This window comes from Enhydra lutris, unplaced genomic scaffold (genome assembly GCF_002288905.1).
Source record: "Enhydra lutris kenyoni isolate GAN:26980312 unplaced genomic scaffold, ASM228890v2 scaffoldscaffold21, whole genome shotgun sequence".
Taxonomy (NCBI): Eukaryota; Metazoa; Chordata; class Mammalia; order Carnivora; family Mustelidae; genus Enhydra; species Enhydra lutris.
Genome location: NW_019154105.1, coordinates 12,141,541 through 12,163,238, shown reverse-complemented (window position 1 = coordinate 12,163,238; position 21,698 = coordinate 12,141,541). Strand labels below are relative to the sequence as shown.

The 21,698-nt window shown below is 35.6% G+C and overlaps 1 protein-coding gene across 1 annotated transcript; it reads right to left on the bottom strand.

Annotated features, from left to right (window-relative positions):
- Positions 1-331: 331 nt before the first annotated feature.
- Positions 332-15,215, bottom strand: LOC111149106 (sulfotransferase 1 family member D1-like). The gene is made up of 7 exons (XM_022506029.1): positions 15,068-15,215; positions 11,240-11,365; positions 10,342-10,439; positions 7,969-8,095; positions 7,006-7,100; positions 3,226-3,406; positions 332-632 (listed from the first exon to the last, which is right to left on the bottom strand). Exons 1-7 carry the CDS (start codon positions 15,213-15,215, stop codon positions 520-522), a joined length of 888 nt encoding a protein of 295 aa, XP_022361737.1. The 3' UTR covers positions 332-519.
- Between the last annotated feature and the right edge of the window lie 6,483 nt (positions 15,216-21,698).

The following is a 21,698-nucleotide window of genomic DNA, read 5'->3' as shown; positions in this document are numbered from 1 at the left end:
GATTGATTGATAAACTATCCAAAATGTAATCTGTAGTAAAACATTCTAGGGCAATACTTTTCAGTGAACTCCTGGCACAAAGATATCATCAACCTTATATTACACTGGTATCATTCTAAGCATTTAACAAAGAGAAATTAAAGACTTTTTAAGAGAATGCTTTGGTTCTAATCCACCCATCTTGAAGACCACCCTAAATATCTTCTTTGCAAATCCAATGACCCAGAACTTGAATTTAAAAAATAAAGCAGATATACGTATATCGATTTTAAAGTTCAGTTTATTATTTTGTCTTTAAGAATAGTAAGAACATTGTGGAAAGTGATTAAAATTGTACAGACAGTGTTGGTTTTTCATATGAAGCTTTTGAAATTCTTTGAATATTCTATTACAAAGCACAAATATTAGTAAGTACAGAAATATTAGCATATAGAATTTTTGTCATTAAATGTTCAAAGGAATTTTTATTTTTTGTAATTTAAGTGCTTGCTAAAGGAGTCGGAGAAAGAACAGGATTTCTTAAATCTCCGAACGAAACCGTAGTGTAGACCCTTTCATTTTCTTTTCATAATCTTCTTCAAATCTTTCATATTGGGCTACAGTGAACTGATTTTTCCAATCTCCTGAAATGCCTGAAAAGAAAGATAAAATGGTACATTTGAGACTACTATAAAATTTCCTTCTTAGATCAGTTTTCATTTGAATTGCCACACGTGTATTTTTAATCCTTTAAATTTTTCGTATCTGCTCCATAACTCCATTCCTCACTCCCAAACTCCTGGTCCTTCTTAGTTTTCAAAAAAAACAAAAACAGAAAAACACACAAACAAACAAGGATTTGTCCCGTATCTTATATAAATAAGTAATTCTTTCAATATTTCAAGAAATGTCACTGGGAGAAATTCCAGTGTTCCAAAATCTTTATTCTTTGGCCTTAATAGCATTGTTAACAAAAAACAGAGAATTTTTCAGTCCTTTTAAGACTGTATTTTTCCAATATCAAGTGGTAATTTATGAAAAAAATTTCTATGATCAAGTAAGATTTAAAAATGACTGGGTTAAATGTAATTAAACATATGTATTATTACAGGATTGTTCAATTTTCTTAAGGATTTTTAAAATTTATTTGACAGAGGGATACATAGCAAGAGAGGGAACACAAGCAAGGGGAGTGGGAGAGGGAGAAGCAGGCTTCCTTGCTTCCAGAAGAGGAGGGAACCTTATGTACGGCTTGATCCCAGGACCCTGGGATCATGACCTGAACCAAAGGCAGACACTTAACAACTGAGCCACTCAGGATTGCTCAATTTTCAAAAGACTAACCGTATCTTAAAACCTTGAAGGAAAGACAGAGAGCATAGCATTTGTAAAGAATATCTGATAATTCACAGACCTGTATCTCTGGGGCAAATAATACATTATATGTTAATAAAAATAATTTAAACAAACAAACAAAAAACAATGCTTTTTCTCACAGGTAATGAAGAAGACATTTGCAAGCCAAGTTTTAGGAGGGAGAAAAAAGGGCAGTGAAGAAAACATGCCAAAATAGCTTTATTAATCCACTCCAGGATTTCTCAACTTTGGCATTTTATTATTTATTTATTTATTTATTTATTTTAAAATTTTTCCACGATTGACATTCAAAGCTAGACCACTGGCTAGGCAGATGTGAGATTGCCCTGTGCATTATAGTGTGTTTAGCAGTATCCTAGGCCTAGTCACATTAGGTGCTTATAGCACAGCCTCAGTCATGACTCTCAAAAATGTCTTTGGATGTTGCCAGACATTCCCTGGGAAGCAAAATCATACCTATTTGAGATCTAGATATTCCTAGAAAGACTTACCCATGGCCTACTTTCTAACTTCTAAAAATTACAAAAAAAAAAAAAAAAAAATCTCTGGGATGCATGAAGACACATCATAATTCATGAAATTACCCTTACTTGTCCCTATATAAGCTGTCACCAAAATACTTGTTTCTCCAAAGCTGTCTTAGATTATATTAATAATTATTTACTCTGAACTGTAAGATTTTACACCACTGACATGTGTTGTGTGATTCCTCTTCCCCTCGTTAACTTTGGCTTGGATTTTGAATATGTTTGACTAATGGAATTTGAATATGTGCAATATTCACCACATCTAAACAGAAACTCTAAAGACATTGCAAGTTTCCAACATCTCTCCTGCTCTTCTTGTCTACTATGATCTTGGGCATGTCCCACAAATGGGTAGCTTTTTCAGCCTATGTTTCAGAAAGAGAAGACATATGAGGCTGAGACCGTGAAAGTCAAGTAAAACTGATCAGAATCAAAAAGAATTAGCAAAACTGCAGCAGCTGCTGGTGGCCAGAATTCAACAACATTAATCAAAAAATAAAACTTGTGGTTGTAAGCCAGTGAGATTCTTGGAGTTACTGTGTTTTTGTTTCTGTTTTTCAAATATTTCATTTATTTATTTGAGTGAGAGAGAGAATGAGAGAGCATAAGTAGGGGGAGGGTTACAGGGAGAGGGAGAAGCAAGCTCCCCGCCATGCAGAAAGCCCACAACCCCTGGGATCAGGACTTGAGTTGAAGGCAGACTCTTAACTGACTGAGCCACCCAGGTGCCCCTTGGAGTTGTTTGTTTTATAGCAAAACTAATACATACACAATTAACAGAATCTCTCCTTTCTTTCTCTTTTTCTCTCTCTCTTACACACACACACACAATTCAATTCAACACATCTTTATTAAGGAACTATTTTTTGCAAGATCCTAACTATATACTGAGATACAATGATTTACCATATGATTTATCAATGATTTATCATAACAAGAACCTCTAGGGATTGCCACTTTTCATTATTCATTTGATATGCTTAACATCATTTAAGCTGGCTACCCATCACAGTAAAAATTTTAAGGAATATGAAGAATATCTAGAGAGTTCAGACAAACGAACTCTTTACCAAGAATGCCAAGACTCTTGCTTATCAGTGCATAGGCTCTTGACTAAACATTTCTCATTAGAAGGTTTGCCATACATGTTGTGCTTACAGAAATTATAGTTTATTTGCCACAAATTATTTCACCTAAGATTTTTTTTGTTCCTATTTCTTTTTTTTCTTGCCAGCATACTCAACCTTTTTCCATTTCCTATAATATTGTTCTTTGTTTCCTACCTACACCCTCCATGACTGTAATTAGCAAGCTGTACAGAAACTGGTATATGATTTCTCACCCTTTCTCATGAAGGGAGATACAGAATGATCCATATCAATATCTGGTACAGTGCTATAATTTGTACTTGGATTCTGCTTCATCACATCAAAGGAGCTATGATAGAGGATTTTATCCACGGTTTCTTCTGACAGTTCTTTGTCTAGAAACTTTAACAACTTCTGAATTTCATGCTTTGGATCCTAAGAAAATTACAAAGAGAAAGAATTATTTCAGGTAGATTTAGTCATAAAATAGACACTGCATTTAATATGGTTCTACATATGTCAATGTGGTGAAAGAAATTATTTTATATTTTTGTGCCCTTTTCATTTTGCTTTCCAAAGTACATGTCCTATTCTTGGCCAGGCCACCATCCGCTAAAAGGAAGAGTAAATTTTGATTGTTTGTCTGTTTTTCAAATTTTTATTTAAATTCTAGTTAGTTAACATATAATGTAATATTGGTTTCAGGAGTAGAATTTAGCCATGCATCTCTTATATATATACCCAGTGCTCATCATAGCAAGTGCCTTCTTTAATACCCATAATTTTGTTCAAAAAGTGCAAAAAAAAATATTAACCAGGTTAATATTCAATCTTTCACACTCAAAAATAGACTTAACCTGTAGAATAACAAATGGTAATAGTACAAGCTAGTATTATCATAAGGTATAATTTTTAAAATCCTTGATCTCCTTTTTAAAATCATATCTAATATAAAGAATAGATTATTTACCAAATATTGTTTAAAGATTTTATTTATTTGAGAGAGAGAGATAGAGAGAGAAAGAACATGAATGGGCTGGGGCAGGGAGAGGTACAAAGGGAGCAGGAGAAGCAGGCTCCAAGCTGAGCAGGGAGTCAGATGCAGGCCTCAATCCCAGGACCCCGGGATCATGACCTGAGTGGAAGTCAGATGCCTAATTGACTGGACCACCCAGGGAATCCCCTCCTACCAAACATTGAAAGAAGAATTAATACCCATTCCTTTTCTTCTCAAACTCTTCCAAAGAGTAGAAGAGGGAGTAACAATTCCAAAAACATTTACAAGACCAGCATTACCAAAAACCAGATAAGAACAATACAAGAAAATTAAAGTCTAACATATCTGATGAACATCAATGTAAAAGTCCTCAACAAAATACTAGCAAACAAAATTTAACAGCACAGTAAAAGGTTTGTATGCCTTGATCAAATGGGATTAATTCTAGTGATACAAAAGCGGTTCAATATCAGCAAACCAATATAATATGCCACATTAACAAAATGAAGGGTGAAAATCACATGAGCATTTCAAAACATGCAGAAAAAGCATTTGACAAAAGTGAAACAGTAAAGGCCATATATGACAAGGCCATAGCTAATATACTCAATGATGAATTTGATGATGAAAAGCTGAAAGCTTTTCCTCTAAGATCAGGAACTGTAGTCAGCAATAACTATAGTTAACAATACTGCATTGTATATTTGAAAGTTGCTAAAGAGTAGATCTTCTCATCACAAGAAAATCTCTTCTTCTCATCACAAGAAAAAAATAACTATGTCAGCTAGACTTACTGTGATCCTTTCATAACATATACATATATTGAATCATTACATTGGTAATATTATGTTATATGTTAATTATGTCACAAGAGAAGAAAAAAACATTACCTATTCCCAAGAGTTATAGTGGAAAAGAAGATACTCTTTCTACCTCACTCCTTTATAGATTTTTTGATAGTATGAATATAAGAGGAAGAAAGTAGATTAAATCCTATCCATTTCCAGCCAAAGAGTGGTGGAGAAGAGAAAGAGGCAATGATGAAGAGGTGAGATATATTTGATGTATTTCTTATGATTTCCCTCCTCAATGCTTCGGACTCCTTAGGATAGCATGTAAGAACAGGGTAAGAGCAGCACTCAGGCCAAATAGTATGGGCCTTGTTACCCACTGGAGAGGTGATCTTCTTGGTGGTCCAAACCACGGTGAGACTGAGAGCCATAATCTTAGTGATCTGGTGCAGTCAGGCAGAAAGGCAATCCATTTAGCTTTATTGAGGTGCCCATCTCAATCCATGGAACTAGAACCAGAGTTTCTATAGTGGCTCTAAAATAATCTATTTCTTATAGAAACAGAAATGAACTTGGTGGAAATCAGACACACTTCTTAATTATTCAAGGGGAAGAACCACAGAGAAGTCCCAGTTGTATCAAGTCTATCCTGTGAAAGTTAAATGGAAGCGTGATGGGGAAAAGGTTCACTGCTTAAGCTTGGAATGGGAATATTTGGTGTGGATTTGATGGCACTGCCACTCTGGAACCCTTCAGTAATTTTGAGCCTTTTCCACCAGCAGATGTAAATTCTCCTCCCATACTTGAGGAGACTAAACTTCTTTTGCTTAAAGACCTTATTATATTTAATGTGGGAAGTTTTCTTTCTAGATAACACCTATCCTCTTCAAGATCCCCAACAACACCTACTTGTTGTTTCTAGACACATAATTAGGGTAACATGTCACCCCTTAATCTAGAGTAACAGGAAAAAAAATGCTTTAAACAGGATGTAGAAGAAGCTGGGGATTTAACTAATGAATCTCCCAGAGGGGGTCACCTTAGCTGAGTAAGGTGGTTTCCCTAGAGGCTATAGAACAGATTTCTCAAATAAGAGATGAAAGGTAGTCATAGTTATCTAAAGCAATTTAGGTGTGGACAAGCTTCCTGAAACACATTCAATCTAAGAGATATGGAACACTTCTTAAATGGACTATTTAATCAGATCAGAATAAGTTTTTGATCAAAATGGAGAGCGAATTAATTTTCATGCTAATAACCAGATAGAAGATGAAAAAATAAAAACTAGATGTTTTATAAATTAAATTACATGTTTTCTCCACTGTGCTGTCCCTTTGGGGAAACAATCACAAATAAGATAATTTTAATCCCTACATTCAAGGAACTTACATTATACTAAAGGAGACCAAGACAATGTAAGAAACACATACGTAAAATAATTAGAAGTGGGGTGGATGTTATGAAAAAAACATTAAGAAAGGGGATTTTAATAGATAATATAAAGTGAATCATTTGACACTATGGATATGAAAGAACTCTGTGGAGAGTTAACATTTAAATTAAGACATGGGGCTCCTGGGTGGCTCAGTGGCTTAAAGTCTCTGCCTTCAGCTCAGGTCATGATCCCAGAGTCCTGGGATCGAGCCCTACATTGGGCTCTCTGCTCCACGGAGAGCCTGCTTCCCCCTCTCTCTCTCTGTCTGCCTCTCTGCGTACTTGTGATCTCTGTCTGTCAAATAAATAAATAAAATCTTTAAAAAAAAATAAATTAAGACATGAAGGAAGAGAAAATGTTAATTTGAAAATAGTGGAGAAAAAACTTTTCAGGCAGGCTCACTTAGTAGGAAGAGGAAAAGTGAAACCAAAAGCGTTTGGAGAGATAGGGACTAAATAATGCTGAGCTCTAAATTATCTTAATGATTTTATAGTTCAGGTAGACAGAAATCATTGATGTATTTGAAGAAGGCAGCAGGCATACTCTTATTTAGATTTCAAGATCATTTTCTCTGAGTGGACAATAGAGGCAACATGAGGTACTCCAAATAAGTTAAGATAGGTGCCTGAACTAGAGCAGGAGGCAGTAGTGGTAAAAATAAGTAAATTGAGTAAAAGATCAATGTTCAAGGCAGCGTTACCAGGGTAGGGGATTAGTAATATTTATAGACCTAGAAGAAAGGAAAATGTGATACAAAAAAAAGATGAAACTTAGGTTTCCTTAAAAAATAAAAATTATAATTGCCTTTTACCTCTTTCATGTCTTCATAGAATAGGTAATGGATACGATAATCATTCCTCTTCTCCCACCAGCCCTTCACATGGTCATACCAAGAACCAAACACCACTAGATTGAAAGAATAATGCTTGCAAAATTAGAAAAATTTACATAAAGAATTGTTAAATATTATTCCATGTCCTCATTATCAACACAAACACACTTATTAGTTCAAGGAAGAGGGATGGTAGGATAATTCCCCCTGTTCTCACTGAATTTGCAATCTACTTGGAAAAGAGTGGCAGGAAAGTTCATAGAAGAAGGAGAAAGGGAGAGAAAATCTTAGGGATGGAGAGGTTAGGAAAGGGCTGCGAAGGAAGAAGAGTATATTTGGATGTAAGAAGAAGAATTGGGGTTTGATAATGATAAGAATGAGTAGATATTCTATGGACAGAGAATAGTCCAAGTAGCAGGGGTAGTAAAAGTTTGCAAGAAATCATTGAGCTGTTCTTGCCTTGATAGAAGAATGTTTATATGAGAACTTTAAGTAGAGCTACTACTATTGGCATAAATATGTCTCCCTGAAGGAGAGAATGCATAGGTAAAGAGATCCTTGAAGATAAAATCTTTACCCAACAATTTTCAGTTTATATAATAAAAATTAGGGAATGGTAAAGAAAAGAGAGTCGATGAAATATATGTAAAATCAAAACAATGCAATGGATGCACAGCAAGAGAAGAAAACAATTGTCACTAAGCACTAATGAAACAATAAGGCAAAGGACTGAAATATCTGTATTACATATTCCCCAAAAGTTCTCAAAGGGAAGAGACAACTATGTATTCTGCTTCTTCTATAGTCTTCTTAAAACATTAGTAGAGTCCTGGGCACATATTAGGTTTATAATAAACACAGATTTATATTTGACCTTTCTATCTCTTTGAAAAAAGACTTTTCTCTATAGAACTCCTTGATTAAAGTAAGAGTTGAACCCACCCTTCCCAGTCATGAATTTATCCAGGAACTCCTCCCAGGTGCCAGGTTCTGGGTGTACTTTTGCCATCTGGTAGAAATAATAGTAAGACACAGCCACATCCTTAGCATTTCGTGCCACATAGACCATCTGTGGGGAGATATGGGAAATCATGATTTCATTTATATTATTTAATAGTTTGTAAACTTTTACTTATCTTGCAAGAATGCTTACTTTCTCTTTTCTATTTCCTCTTTAGCCTTTGAAAAGAACATCTCCAAAAACACAAAAAACCAAGTATCATAGGAATAACAGTAAATATTAACAAAAATGAGATAATATTGTTCTTAAATTTACAATATTTTTCTGTGTCACTTATTAAAACATACAAAAAGGAAAATAAAAGTTACAAAACTTAAAAAGATAAGCTTTTTAAGAAATTTTTTTACTATTAGTTTTTTTGAGAGAGAGCACACTTGTTTGAGTTGGGGGGAAGTCCTGAGAAAGACGGAGGGAGACAATTTAAAGCAGGCTCCGCACTCAGTGCTGAGCCCAATGGGGGACTCCATCTCACGGTCCTGAGATCATGACCTGAGCTGAAATCAAGAGTTGGACACCTAACTGAGCCACCCAGGCACCCCTAAAGTAAAATTTTTAAAGCTGAAAAAATGTCCTATTTTGAATTGAAAATAAGTTATTATTTGGGTACATTTAATCAATAATGAATAAACATTCTTCATTCTGCTCACGATCACATAATGATCATTGCTGTTTATAATGATTTGGTGTGAGATTAAAATTTCATTTATGTATAGAGCCCTAAAATCTGCTTGGAAACAGAAATTTTGAGCATATTTTCCAAGAGAAATGACATTGTTATGTCTCGGTGATAATTTGGTTTTCAGGCAAGTCCACGGAAATCCATTAAGCTTAACTTCTCCCCTGAAGTACATCTAATAATAATACTGAGGCCCCAGGCATCCATGCAGCAAATAAAACCTTAAGGGAAAATGTATTCAGGAAGAAATCTCCTTTCATCTAATTAGAAACAGCTTTCTTCTTTTCTTTTAGTTGATGGGAAAAGGAAATGGGAAATTTTATATCCCTGAGTTCCTGATAGTAGTTCTCATATTCTGGGATAAAAGAGGAGTGGGTAGAAAGATTGAGTGTAGAGTTCTAAGATTTGAGACTGCTGCTGATGTAATTTTTTGAGATAAACATGTCTAATAACTTCCTATTTTGATACCAAGAGACTATGTTAATGAGCCAACTGTCTTCTTCTGTGATCATCACCTCTAAGTTCTTTAGGGAGGACTGTTTCTACTTGCCTCAGTAAAGATAGAATGTGAGTTGGAAGTACTATTTTAATTACCAACAAATAGTATCCATCCAACTATCATTAATAGTACAGTGGGTAAGTTGGTTGGAAATATTCACAAAGACAATGGAATTCCTTATATCAGTGGTTCTCAAACATTAGCATGATTCAAATTCATCTGGAGGTTTTATTAAAACTCAGATTTCTGGACCTCATCCCCATAATCTTTGATTGAATAGGTCTGAATTGGGCCTGAGATTTGCTCCTCTCACATGCTACTTTTGCTCAGGGTACCACATTTTGTGATCCAGCAGGCTACATTAAAGAAAACAAAACAAAAACAAGGTGAAAGCATGATAAGAATTGATCTCATAAATATTCTTTTAAATGAAATAAGTTCAATATTCAAGATTATATACTCTCCTTTTACAGACAAACTAATTTATAATAAAAACATTCAGGATAGTGGTTATCTTTGAAGATAGGGATTGCTGCCCAGAGTGTGAAGAAACAGAGCTTTTGGGGTGCTGGAAATGTTCAATTTCTTGATCTGGGTACAGGTTTCATGGGTACTCTCACTTTGTAAAAATTCATCAAGCTCTATGCTTAAGATTTACGTACTTTTCTCCATATATGTTATAGTTGAATTAAAATAGTTATTTTAAAACAAAGCCAAAAAGGAACTCATTATATATATAAATAATATAAAATATATAATTATAAACCCATATTTGTAAATTATAATTATATTAAATTCTTGAAGAAGCAGTTCTAGCATTATTTAAATACTTAGATGTTATTTAAAAGTAGATAAGGAGTAAAGGGAGTTAGATAGACAGGCATTTTAGAGAACAGAAAACCTGAGAGACTCTCAGTGTTTGGGCACTAAATCTGTATCTACATAGCTATAGCACTTGTGTCCACTGGTGTTATTTCAACCCTTGGATGTAGGGACCGCAGTATTATTTTTGCAATGATTTACCCAGGGGTTGTAATATCCCACTGTAATTTCTGAATGATGAGTAAAAGAAATTTCAACACAAATAAGGATTTTTTTTTTTTCTTTAAATGTTGCTACCTTGCAGTTATTTTTCCAAAATGAAGAAGGGAGAAGTTGAACAGGCAGGTGTGTTTTCACTAATCGAGGAGGCTTCATGTTTTTCAAGTCCTCCACACCTATAAGCACAGAAGTTAAGCTACATTATAAATGTGGAATCATAAAGGTCAATTGCAATAAACTCTAAGACTTTGTAAACATTAACTCCACCATATGGCTTGAAATAACTTTTTGGCTTCAGATACATACAAAATCTACCATGGGATCAAAAATGATAAATTCTTGTTAGTTATGCCGTTTTATTTCCTATGTAGAACAGACAATAACAGTCCGTAAACTCTTCAGGTATAATACCTTGCTGAGGCAGAAACAACAATAGGAAAATGTCAAGACATCCAAATTTTTCCTTCATTTATCTTTCTTTTCTCATTTACTATATGGGGAAGCTGAACTAGAAGATTTCAAAACCCCTTTCCAGCTTTCTTATACTCAAATTATAAGACTGAATTAAGCCATAAAGCTCATAACTAATTTTTAAAATTTTAATAATACAAGATCATCCATAATTCTGTTTCTTGAGTCTGTGAACATCAGCTAACAAGCAGTAGACATGATTTTATATTGGATCAGACAATTTTCTGTATATAACAAGTGTACATTTAAATGTTGAAGAGCTCCATCTGTGCAATTAAGAAAACATATATACTCATCAAAATCTCCTCTTATGCAGATATCTTTGGGTGCAAGAGGCGTATAATATGGTTGTTAAGTACAACCGAATTCTTACTCTTCTATTAGAAACACTCAGGATTTAACTGTCCAAGCTCTGTCTATAGCAGTCCATCGTGATTCCTCCAAACACCACAAAATGATAGGGGGATTTATTCCTATGGTAAAAAGGAAAATTCAGGGAAAATACCATTCCCGATTCCAGGAAAAATAAATTCCATGAACGGCACTCGTTTGTATATTACGTCCCGCTTACATTTCTCCACATCCCCATTGTTATAGATCAAATCCAATATTTCACTGACCCAGGTTGTTCCTAAGGGAAAAAAAAAAATGGAACAACTGTAAACTTCTCCATCAAAAAGGGTATAAGAAGGTCAATATAGGTAGAGAAGTTGTACAATATCAAAAACAAAAAGGTGCTCTTCCTTTCCATCCCCCTTTTCTCTTACCACTTTTCTGAATAAAGATCCTTATCTATCTTGAACATGTGTATTTGTGAGAGAGTGACAGGAAGCCTGATTAAAATAATCATAAAGTAAGCCTTAAAAGGAAAGTAAGATGTGGGTAATCTCAGAGACAGTATGTAAGTCATGTAGCATACCCTTCTGAGTGGAATGCAGAGGGAAGCAGCCAATTTCAAGTAGGCTGACTAGAAACTTGTACAGTTTTTATTAATATCACAAATATGATCAGGCTTTGAGGGCTGAAGAGTTTCTGAGGAAAAACATTCGGTGGAGGTGTGAAGAAAGATACAAAGAGAACTTTGCATCTGTGGTGACCAGGTGCTACTTACAAACAAAAGAACATTGATCCTAAGTGAGCGGAGTGGATGGAGTCACTCTGTTTTTTCTGAGATTGTGTCTCATTACCCTTGAGAAATGGATCCAAAGTACAGTTGATCACCTACCGACAACGGTTTAACTTAGGATTTTTTGACTTTACGGTGGTGTGAAACTCATAGGCGTTCAGTAGAAACTGAACTTTGAATTTTAAATTTTGATCTTCTCCTGGGCTAGTGATAAGCAATATGAAGCTTTCTCTCATGGCGCCGGGCAGAGGCGGCTAGCTGCAGCTCCCAGTCAACAAGATAAACAACTGATTCACTTATAACCGGTCTATACCCACACAACCATTCTGTTTTTCACTTACAGTACAGTATTCAATAGATTACATGAGCTATCAGCACTTTATTATAAAACAGGCTTTGCATTAGTTTTGCCCAATTACAGGCTAGTATAATTGTGCTGAACCCATTTAAGGTGGGCTAGGCTAAGCTATGATGGTTCGGTATCAAATACATTTTCAAATTATGATGAGTTTATAGGAAGGTAATATCATCGTAAGTCTGTATTTAAGGATATGGCCTCTTTAATTATCTACAGTATTCAATGATCAGGTTATTGAGGATAGGCTGACAAAGCAATTTTAAGATTGGAGAAAAATATCTTCTTAACTGTTTCCCATTCTCTTCCCCTTTATCAAACATATAAGGAATGATAGTCTGTAAAGTGAATAATCATGGGTGGAAACTCAAAATTAACTTAAGTAATTAATCTATGTACTGCATAGATTTTTGGCCAATGACCTCACAAAGATGTACCTTTGATTAGTTCCACAAATTAGAGTACTTTAGGCCTCCTTTTTAGTCCTTTCTTGTGGACAATTCTTCCTTCTTTTCATCCCTAAATCATGAATGTGAGACTATCTCCCTCATCCCTCTAACAGAGACAATTACAGTACTAAGAAAAAGGTGAGTGAAATTAATACTATCCTTGAAGAGTTTGTTGCCTCATCTTGCTTAGTCTTAAGCAAAGATGCCTTGGGAAAAAGAGACCTAAATTCTGGGGCACCTTGGTGGCTCAGTCATTAAGCATCTGCCTTGGCTTGGGTCATGATCTCAGGGTCCTGGGATCCAGCCCCACATCGGGCTCCCTGCTCTGCAGGAGGCCTGCTTCTCCCTCTCCACTCCCCCAGCTTGTGTCCCCTCTCCTGCTATGTCTCTGTCAAATAAATAAATAAAATCTTAAAAAAAAAGAAAAAAAAAAAAAAGAAGAGTGGGGCACCTGGGTGGCTCAGTCATTAAGCTTCTGCCTTTAGTTCAGCTCATGATCCCAGAGTCCTGGGATTCAGCCCTGCATCAGGCTCCCTGCTCTGCAGGAAGCCTGCTTCTGCCTCTCCACTACCCCTGCTTGTGTTCCCTCTCTCACTCTCTCTCCCTCTGTCTCTCTCTGTCAAATAAATAAATAAATAATCTTTAAAAAAAAGAGAGAGAGACCTAAATTCCAAAGTACAACAGAACACATTTCATTTCCTGTCAGTAAATTAATTATGGTCACCGAAATCTGATGGAAAGAAATGCCACTTTAGCTATGCTTCAAATTAGAAATGTTCATTTTCCATAATTTTGGGGGGGAAAACACGTGATTTACCTCATATATGGAGTAAATTAGCTTTAATCCTTTATAACAAAATTAACAGGGAACTGATATATTAATAACTTCAAAACACGTTCTCAACAGTTTGTAAAGGGAAAAAAAATCAAAGACAAAAATGACCAAGAGTATATAGTTACTTTATGTGTAGCCATCTAGCCATCAGCTTTTTTAGAAGAAATCCAGCTTCAAAGAGCACTTTCGTATATAAACTGTTTGTATGATTATATTATACCTTCCAAAGATGATCTTAATGGTTTTCTGCCTGTGAATATGTTTTTTAAAATAGTGAAAACAAAAGAGCATGTACATTTTCAGTAACTACCCTACCTTTTCTAAATTTGTATCTCAACAAGGAGATGCAGAGCAGTTTTGGTTCCAAACAATTTGGGATTGGCGGATGGCTCAGAGAACAATGTGTATAGTAAGAAAAGAAAGAAAAAATAAGCATTTACAAAAACAAGCTTGCGGGACGCCTGGGTGACTCAGTTGGTTAAGCCTCTGCCTTCGACTCAGGTCATGATCCCAGCGTCCTGGGATCGGGTCCCACATCAGGTTCCTTGCTGGGCAGGGAGCCTGCTTCTCCCTCTGCCTCTGCTGCCACACTGCCTGCCTGTGCTCCCTCTCTCTCTCTCTCTCTGAAAAATAAATAAATAAAATCTTAAAAAAAAAAAAAAGAGCTTGTTTTCTATTTCTTCAAAGGTCTGTATTGTACATTTGTTTCTTTCCTGAGAGGATCTCTTTGTTTTCATAACAGTGCTGTTATCTTGATATTAGAATCTTCAAAAATTCAGGTGTTTCCTCCCAGGCTTTATTACATATCCCTATGAAGGAATTTTAATATTTATCATATGAAAAGATTAGTAGTCAATGTACTTATTAAAAACTTCTTGTCCTTAAGTCCTTTAAGAAATGAAGCAGAAATATAAAAGAAAGTTGACTTTAGGGAATTTAACAACGGGAACAGTTGATTGGCTACAGGCTTAAGTTAATTAAGTGGATAAAAGGCAGGAGAAAACCCATTCTCTGATATCTCTCTGTACATCTATCACTGAGTAAATGGAAGACTCTGTCATAAAAAGATCTGGAGAAATAAAAATTATTGATTCTTACTGAGGCATCTTAAATTCTCCTTTCTGAGATCACATACCGAAGTCAGTAGCTGTTTAACAGTATAACAAAATATTTCTAAACGCATTTATGAAGTGTTTAAAATAATAAAATATTAATATTTACCCATTATATTTAAAATACAGTGAACAAAATATGTAAACATTAAAATGCATAGAAGGAATATAGATATGTAAAGATCCTAAAGAATCTAAATCATTTTAGATATGCAGTTTTAATAATTTTTATTTGAATTTACAAAGGAAAATAAAACAACAACATTAATTTTCCCTCAGGTTAGCCCCCATTCAAATGAAGGCGTTTTAGAATAGAAAGTGAGTTTATCTGATTTGCGACAAAACTGTCCCAGCAACTGCTACTGTGTACCCTTGACCAATGATCAGAAGATCAGTGGGCTTATACATATGGATCTATAAGCAATCAATGCGTGCAAATACATTAAAAGATCTTACCAGATTTAGGGTAGGTGGCGATCAGAAGGTCATCTGGTCGACTCTCAAAGGTCTCTACCTGGGACCACTCCTCAGCAATGCTCCAGAAGAGTGGGACACCCTGAACATCCACTAACTCCCTCCTGTAGATATCCAGCTTCTTGTCCATTTTTCAGAAACTAGATTTTAAACAAAGGGAAGCATGTTAAGGAGTCTTTGTTTTAATAGTATTAATAATGGGGCTCCTGGGTGGCTCAGTTGGTTAAGCATCTGCCTTCAGCTCAGGTCATGATCCCAGCATCCTGGGATTGAGCCCCAAGTCAGGCTCCCTGCTCAGCAGACAGTCTGCTTCTCCCTCTCCCTCTGCCCCTCTCCCCTACCCCTGCTCTCTCTCCTCTCTCTCTCTCTCTCTCAAGTAAATAAATAAAATATTAAAAAATAAAAATAAATTGATATTTTATTAAATAAATTAGTATTTGATTACTATAGATCCAACAGCACTAGATCACCTTCCTGTACATTATGAATCAGTGGGAAAAGAATGAGTACACAAACTAATAAGGTCTTGCAGGACTTATTTTATATACGCTGCTTATATGTTAAATATCAACACCTTCCACTGGTATTTTGAATTGTACACAGCATTGCTTTGGGCAAAGAGTGCTGGGATAGATAATAAAAGTATTGGATTTTGGAGTAAGGGGAGTGTAAGAACCACCGAACTGCCCATTCATTGCAGGGAAATTTAAATAAGCCTTATAACTGCAGTGGGCCTTTTTAACTGAAAATTGAAGAGTAGCCTAACGTAGTACTTCCTTCCTTTAAATTTCTAGGTGGGACTGGTCAATTATTCCATCTAAATTATATGCAACAGTCCACAAGAAGGAGAGTATGGATAGAGGGAGGGTGGGAAAGAGGAACTAAATGACCAAAAAGGCTGGGTAAAAGAAACAAACTGGAGGTAGGTGTAGCATCGGAGATAGATTGCTCTGATGAACTTTTTAACATTGGTGATGTGTCATTTTCTATTCTGAGCATGACTCTAATAAAGGTACTTTTATGTCCCTTTTGCTGTCATATGTAAGACATACGACATACGACATTGAACTAGATATCCTAAGTCCTACTTCAAAACATGTTGTTGTTTTCCCAATTTTGCAGGAGCCGGAGTGGTTATTTTTCTTTCTCTGAAGTTCTAGAAAAACAGAGATTATCTAACAAGCTTAAGTTTATAAGGCTTCATGAGGTCCTCTGGCACTTGCTGAATTTCTCTTGAACCTTTTCGGATATGCAATTTCTTACCATTTTTTTTTCATGACCTCCCAACTCCACCTCTACCCTGCCCCATGCAAATAATTTTTATTTTAAAAGGTTACAAAATAGTTGCAGAATACCAAATCAATATACAAAAATCTTTTGTGTTTCTATATGCTAACAAACTATCAGAAAAATAAAGAAGACAGTCCATTTACAAATCCATATGCATCAAAAATAATAAAATACCTCAGAATAAATTTAACCAAAGAGCTGAAAGAACTGTACACTGAAAACTCTAAGATATTAATGAAATAAATTGAAGAAGGCACAAATAAATGGAAAGATATTCCATGTTCACAGATTATAAAAATTAATGTTGTTAAAATGTTCATACTATCCAGAATAATCCCAGTTATGTTCTCCATTATATCAAAGTGTAACATAGTGTATCACTGGGGCACCTGGGTGGCTCAGTTGGTTAACCAGCTGCCTTCGGCTCAGGTTATGATCTCAGGGTCCTGGGATCGAGCCCCCATCGGGCTCTCTGCTCAGCAGGGAGTCTGCTTCTCTCTCTCTTTCTCTCTCTGCCTGCCTCTCTGCCTACTTGTGATCTCTGTCAAATGAATAAATACAATCTTTAAAAAAAAAAGTGTATCATAGAACAAAAGACAAAATGTACAAGTCCTTGCTTGGCTAGCTACCAGGTTTCTGTTTGTTTTCTAGAACAAGGTGTTGTTGCTATTGATTTTGTTACTTATTTTATTTTGTTTTTCAATACACTTGTACATACTAACATAACGGATAATGTCATGAAGGCAAAATTAATTAATTAATTCAAAAATATTTATTGAGTTTCTGGCAGACTCTTTTCATGAGGGAATCTAATGAATATAAAAACTTGTGGCTATGTTCATGGTGCTTAGAAGTAAGGAGGAAAGATAGATACCAACCAACCAATCATACCAATAAACTGAAATTTTCATTGGTGATAAGGTCTCTGAAGCAGAGATATATCCATAAATAGAGGGAAGTTGACAGAATCAAGCTGCTTAGAAATATTTCCCCTGGGAAATAAGTAAGTGTTAATTTGGAGAAGAGGCGAACTTTCCAGCCAGGAAAAAGCACGTGTATAGACCCTAAAATGGGAGAGAGAAATAAGGCATATGAGCATAGAGTGCTGATGAGGAGTTTCTAAATACTTTGCCAAGTTATGTGGTAAGAACTAGAGACTTCAGGATTTTTTCTGTGTAATTAAGTGTGTCTGAAATATATTGGGGTCTCAGGCATTCTCCACCCAAACAAGGAAGTCCACTGACCCACCATGATGCACCGTTCCAGCAATAGTTCTGTCCTGATATGAAAGGGTAGTGACACACTGTACTTCTGGATGTTCAAGAGCATCACTGGGGAGGTGCATATATTTAAATATTACTATTTTGCTTTTACCAAAAGTCTTGGGATTTATAAATGCCATAGCGTTCCAATACAATAGGTAGTAAATATTAAGTTGTTTCTTGGGTTTGCTATATCTCTAAAGTAAACTTATGGCAGCATTGGGTTATGATTTAATGGTATTGCTACTAACATATTTCCTATTAATACTTGCTAATTTTCATGGATATCTGTCTGTGAAAAGAAAGCATAAAAAATATAAGAAACAAAGTTTTAAAAGCTCATAGTTAGATATTATCTCCCCCTTCTTCCCCTCAGTTCCTAAATAACAAATTCTGTATTTGCTGGGAAGTACTAGGTACCAAATGCTGTTTGCAGGCAAGGACTGCATTTACAACACATTTTTTTTTTTTTCCTAAGTGCAGAAAGTATATTTTTCAGTCTCCCTTACAGCTGGATTGGGAGCATGTGACTAAGTTCTGGTCCCTGAGCTGTGGGTGATGTAAATCCTTTCCTTGACCTCCAGTCCTCTCTTCCATGGTCACAGAGCCCTTCTAGTCTGTGTGTTCAGATGCCCAGATTCAAGACTGAAGTGATCTTCCCACCCTGCTTCAGACTGCGACAGTGAAAATAAATTCTTCATTATGTTAAGCCATCGGTATTTTGGTGTCTTCCTTTTTTTTTTTAACTGTAGTATACAGTCCATACTGTATTATCCAACATACTGTGGAAGCTACAGGAAAATTTACAGATGAAATATCTACTTTTATGGAGCTTACAGTCAATGTGCAGTTAGATAAATGAAGAATAGACAATATATGGGGATAAGTACAATGAAGAAAAATAGAACATGGTGAAGTGATAAAGAATGAAGAGCTAAGTAGTAAGAGAAGAATAATAACTAGAATACATACAGAAAGGACAGATAAGTGAGTGTCCACACCTTTAATGTGACAAGCCTCAAATGTAGCTTCCGCCTTCTCATCTACTCTGTAAACACACTCCACATGCTGATCTACACATATATATCACCAGCCTGACAAAGACTTGCATATCTGAGCATTTCCATGAGTGTCGCAACTGTTCCACAAATTTAAAACATTTAAATCCGAGGTCATTTCTTTCCTCCCAAATATATTTTTCTTACTATGTTATCTAGGCCCTACCTTAACTGTAAATCTCTTTAGAAACTCACTAGTAACAACAGAAGGGAGCTCCTCTCTACTTGCCAGATGGGAGGCTACCCAAATTATGAATCATTTAATAAATTAGATCTTAAGACTTGCTCAGTTGAATTTTGAGATCCAAAGTAAATGATATTCAGGGACAACAAGAAACATGGGTGTGGCACTCTCAAGGCCTTTTGAGTCCATTGTTTTTCTTGCCCTTTTGGAAGGCTATTGGTAAGTGCCCTTGGTTTCAGCTCTGTTGCATTCAAGCTACTGATCTAATTGGCTTTTCAGTCCAGGTTAGCAAATCAGTCTAGACTCACAGGAGGCTCTAATGGAGCACCTCCTTAGCCCTTGTTTCAGTCCACAATTCCATGTTGGAATCTCTTCCCCATTTCCTGTCCAAAGTCTCCCTGAATGGAGTCTGCTGGTTTAGTCCACATTGGGGATTGCTGGTGGTGTGCATAGGGACTTCTCTTGGCCAGTCCATAGTGACATGTTTTGATTACTGCAGGTGTGTTAAGGTGCACATGCTAGTTTATCTTACTTTATATAAATAAAGGCTATTGCTAAAGGAATCTTGGAGGCCAAAATCTGCAAAAATTAGTGGGCACAGGTTGAAGTAGAAGTCAGCAAAAGGTAAAAATTTTTTTTTTCTCATTTTTAAAAATTTAAATAAAATTAACTAATTTACATATAGTGTATTATTAGTTTCAGAGGTAGAGTTTAGTGATTCATCAGTCTTTTATAATACCCAGTGCTCCTTACATCATGTGCCTTCCTTAATGCCCATCACCAGTTACCCCATTCCCCATTCCCCTGGCCTTCCAGCAATCCTCAGTTTATTTCCCATGAGTAAGAGTCTCTTATGGTTTATCTCCCTCTCTAACTTCATCTTAGGAATTATTCTTCCCTCCCTTCCCCTATGATCCTCTGTTTTGTTTCTTAAATTCCACATAGGAGTAAGACCATATAATTGTCTTTCTCTGATTGACTTATTTTGCTTAGCATAATACCCTCTAGTTCCATCCACGTTTATGTGAATGGTAAGTATTCATCCTTTGTAATGGCTGGATAATATTCTATTGCATATACATACCACATCTTCTTTATTCATTCATCTGTCAACAGGTATCTTGGCTCTTTACACAGTTTGGCTATTGTGAGCATTGCTGCTATAAACATTGAGTTGCAGGTGCCTCTTCAGATCACTACATTTGTATCTTTGGGGTAAATGCCCAGTAGTGCAATTGTTGGATGGTGGAGTAGCTCTGTTTTCAACTTTTTGAGGAATCTCCATACTGTTTTCCAGAGTGACTGCACTAGCTTGCATTTCCACCAAGTGTAAGAGGGTTCTCCTTTTTCCACATTCTTGTCAACATCCACTTTCTGACTTGTTAATTTTAGCCATTCTGACTGGTGTGAAGTGGTATCTCATTGTGGTTTTGATTTGTATTTCCCCAATGCCAAGTGATGTTGAGCATTCTTCATATGTTTGTTGGCCATTTGGATGTCTTCTTTGGAAAAATTTCTGTTCATGTTTCCTGCCCATTTCTTGACTGGTTTATTTGTTCTCTTGGTGTTGAGTTTGATAAGTTCTTTATAGATTTTGAATACTAACCCTTTATCTAATAAGACATTTGCATATATCTCTTGGTTGTCTTTTGGTTTTGTTGACTATTTCTTTTGCTATGCAAAAGCTTTTTAACTTGATGAAGTCCCAAATGTTCATTTCTGCCTTTGTTTCCCTTGTCCTTGGAGACATGTCTAGCAAGAAGTTGCTGCAGCCAAGGTCAGAGAGGTTGCTGCCTGTGTTCCCTTCAAGGATTTTGATGGATCCCTGTCTCACATTTAGGTCTTTTATCCATTTTGAGTCTATTTTTTGTGTATGGTATAAGGAAATGGTCCATTTTCACTCTTCTGCATTTGGCAAAAGATAAATATTCTTACTAGAATGAGTTCTTCCTTTTCTTTTTTTTATATTTGCATATACATTTACTAAAAATGGATTCCAAATTTCTATGACAATACATTGAATACAAAAATAAGAAAGACAAAGGGGAAATGTGTATAATTTATCATAATGAATTGCATATATGGTATTTTTATACATTACTATTAAATACCCTAAATTCCAATATCTTCTACTTGGCAGTAGTATAATAATCTTACTCAAAAGTCAGCATGTCATAAAATAGCTAATATTAATATTGCAATCCCTGTAATTTATTATTTATTTATTTATTTATTTGGTTGGTTGGTTGGTTTTGGTTTCAGGTTTTTATTTAAATAAATAGTTAACATATAGTGCAATATTGGTTTCAGAGGAGAAGAATTTAGTGATTCATTACTTATATATAATACCCAGTGCTCATTGTAACAAGTGCCCTCCTTAATACCCATCACCCATTTAGCCAATCCCCCTGCCTACCTCCCCTCCATCAAACCTCAGTTTGTTCTCTACAGTTAAGAGTTCCTTATGGTTTGCCTCCCTCTCCTTGTCTCCCTTCTCCTATGTTCATCTGTTTTGTTTCTTAAATTCCACATGTGAGTAAAATCATATAGCATTTGTCTTTCTCTGACTCTTATTTCTCTTAGAATCAATTCTTCCTAATCTCTGTTTGTAGTGCTCAGTAGAGATTATAAAATAAAATGTCAAATTGACATTTCCTTTCCAAATTCAAAGCCCATTGTTAATTGAATTTTTCTCTCCCAGAGATAGCAATGGCCTTCTTGCTTGTCTCATTTTCATAATTGTGCTTGGCTTTCTGCCTGCCTGGAACATGTAGGCTGTTGGGGTTTTTTTTGTTTTTGTTTTTGTTTTTTTGTTTGTT

What these genes read in the sequence shown, in the direction of transcription:
- LOC111149106 (XM_022506029.1), bottom strand. Translation starts at nt 15,215, where the DNA reads ATGGACAAGAAGCTGGATATCTACAGGAGGGAGTTAGTGGATGTTCAG. An exon ending in CGCCACCTACCCTAAATCTG is followed by an intron (nt 11,366 to 15,067) that starts GTAAGATCTTTT and finishes TTTTTCCCTTAG; the next exon opens with GAACAACCTGGGTCAGTGAA. An exon ending in TAAATTCATGACTGGGAAGG is followed by an intron (nt 7,101 to 7,968) that starts GTGGGTTCAACT and finishes CTTTCAATCTAG; the next exon opens with TGGTGTTTGGTTCTTGGTAT.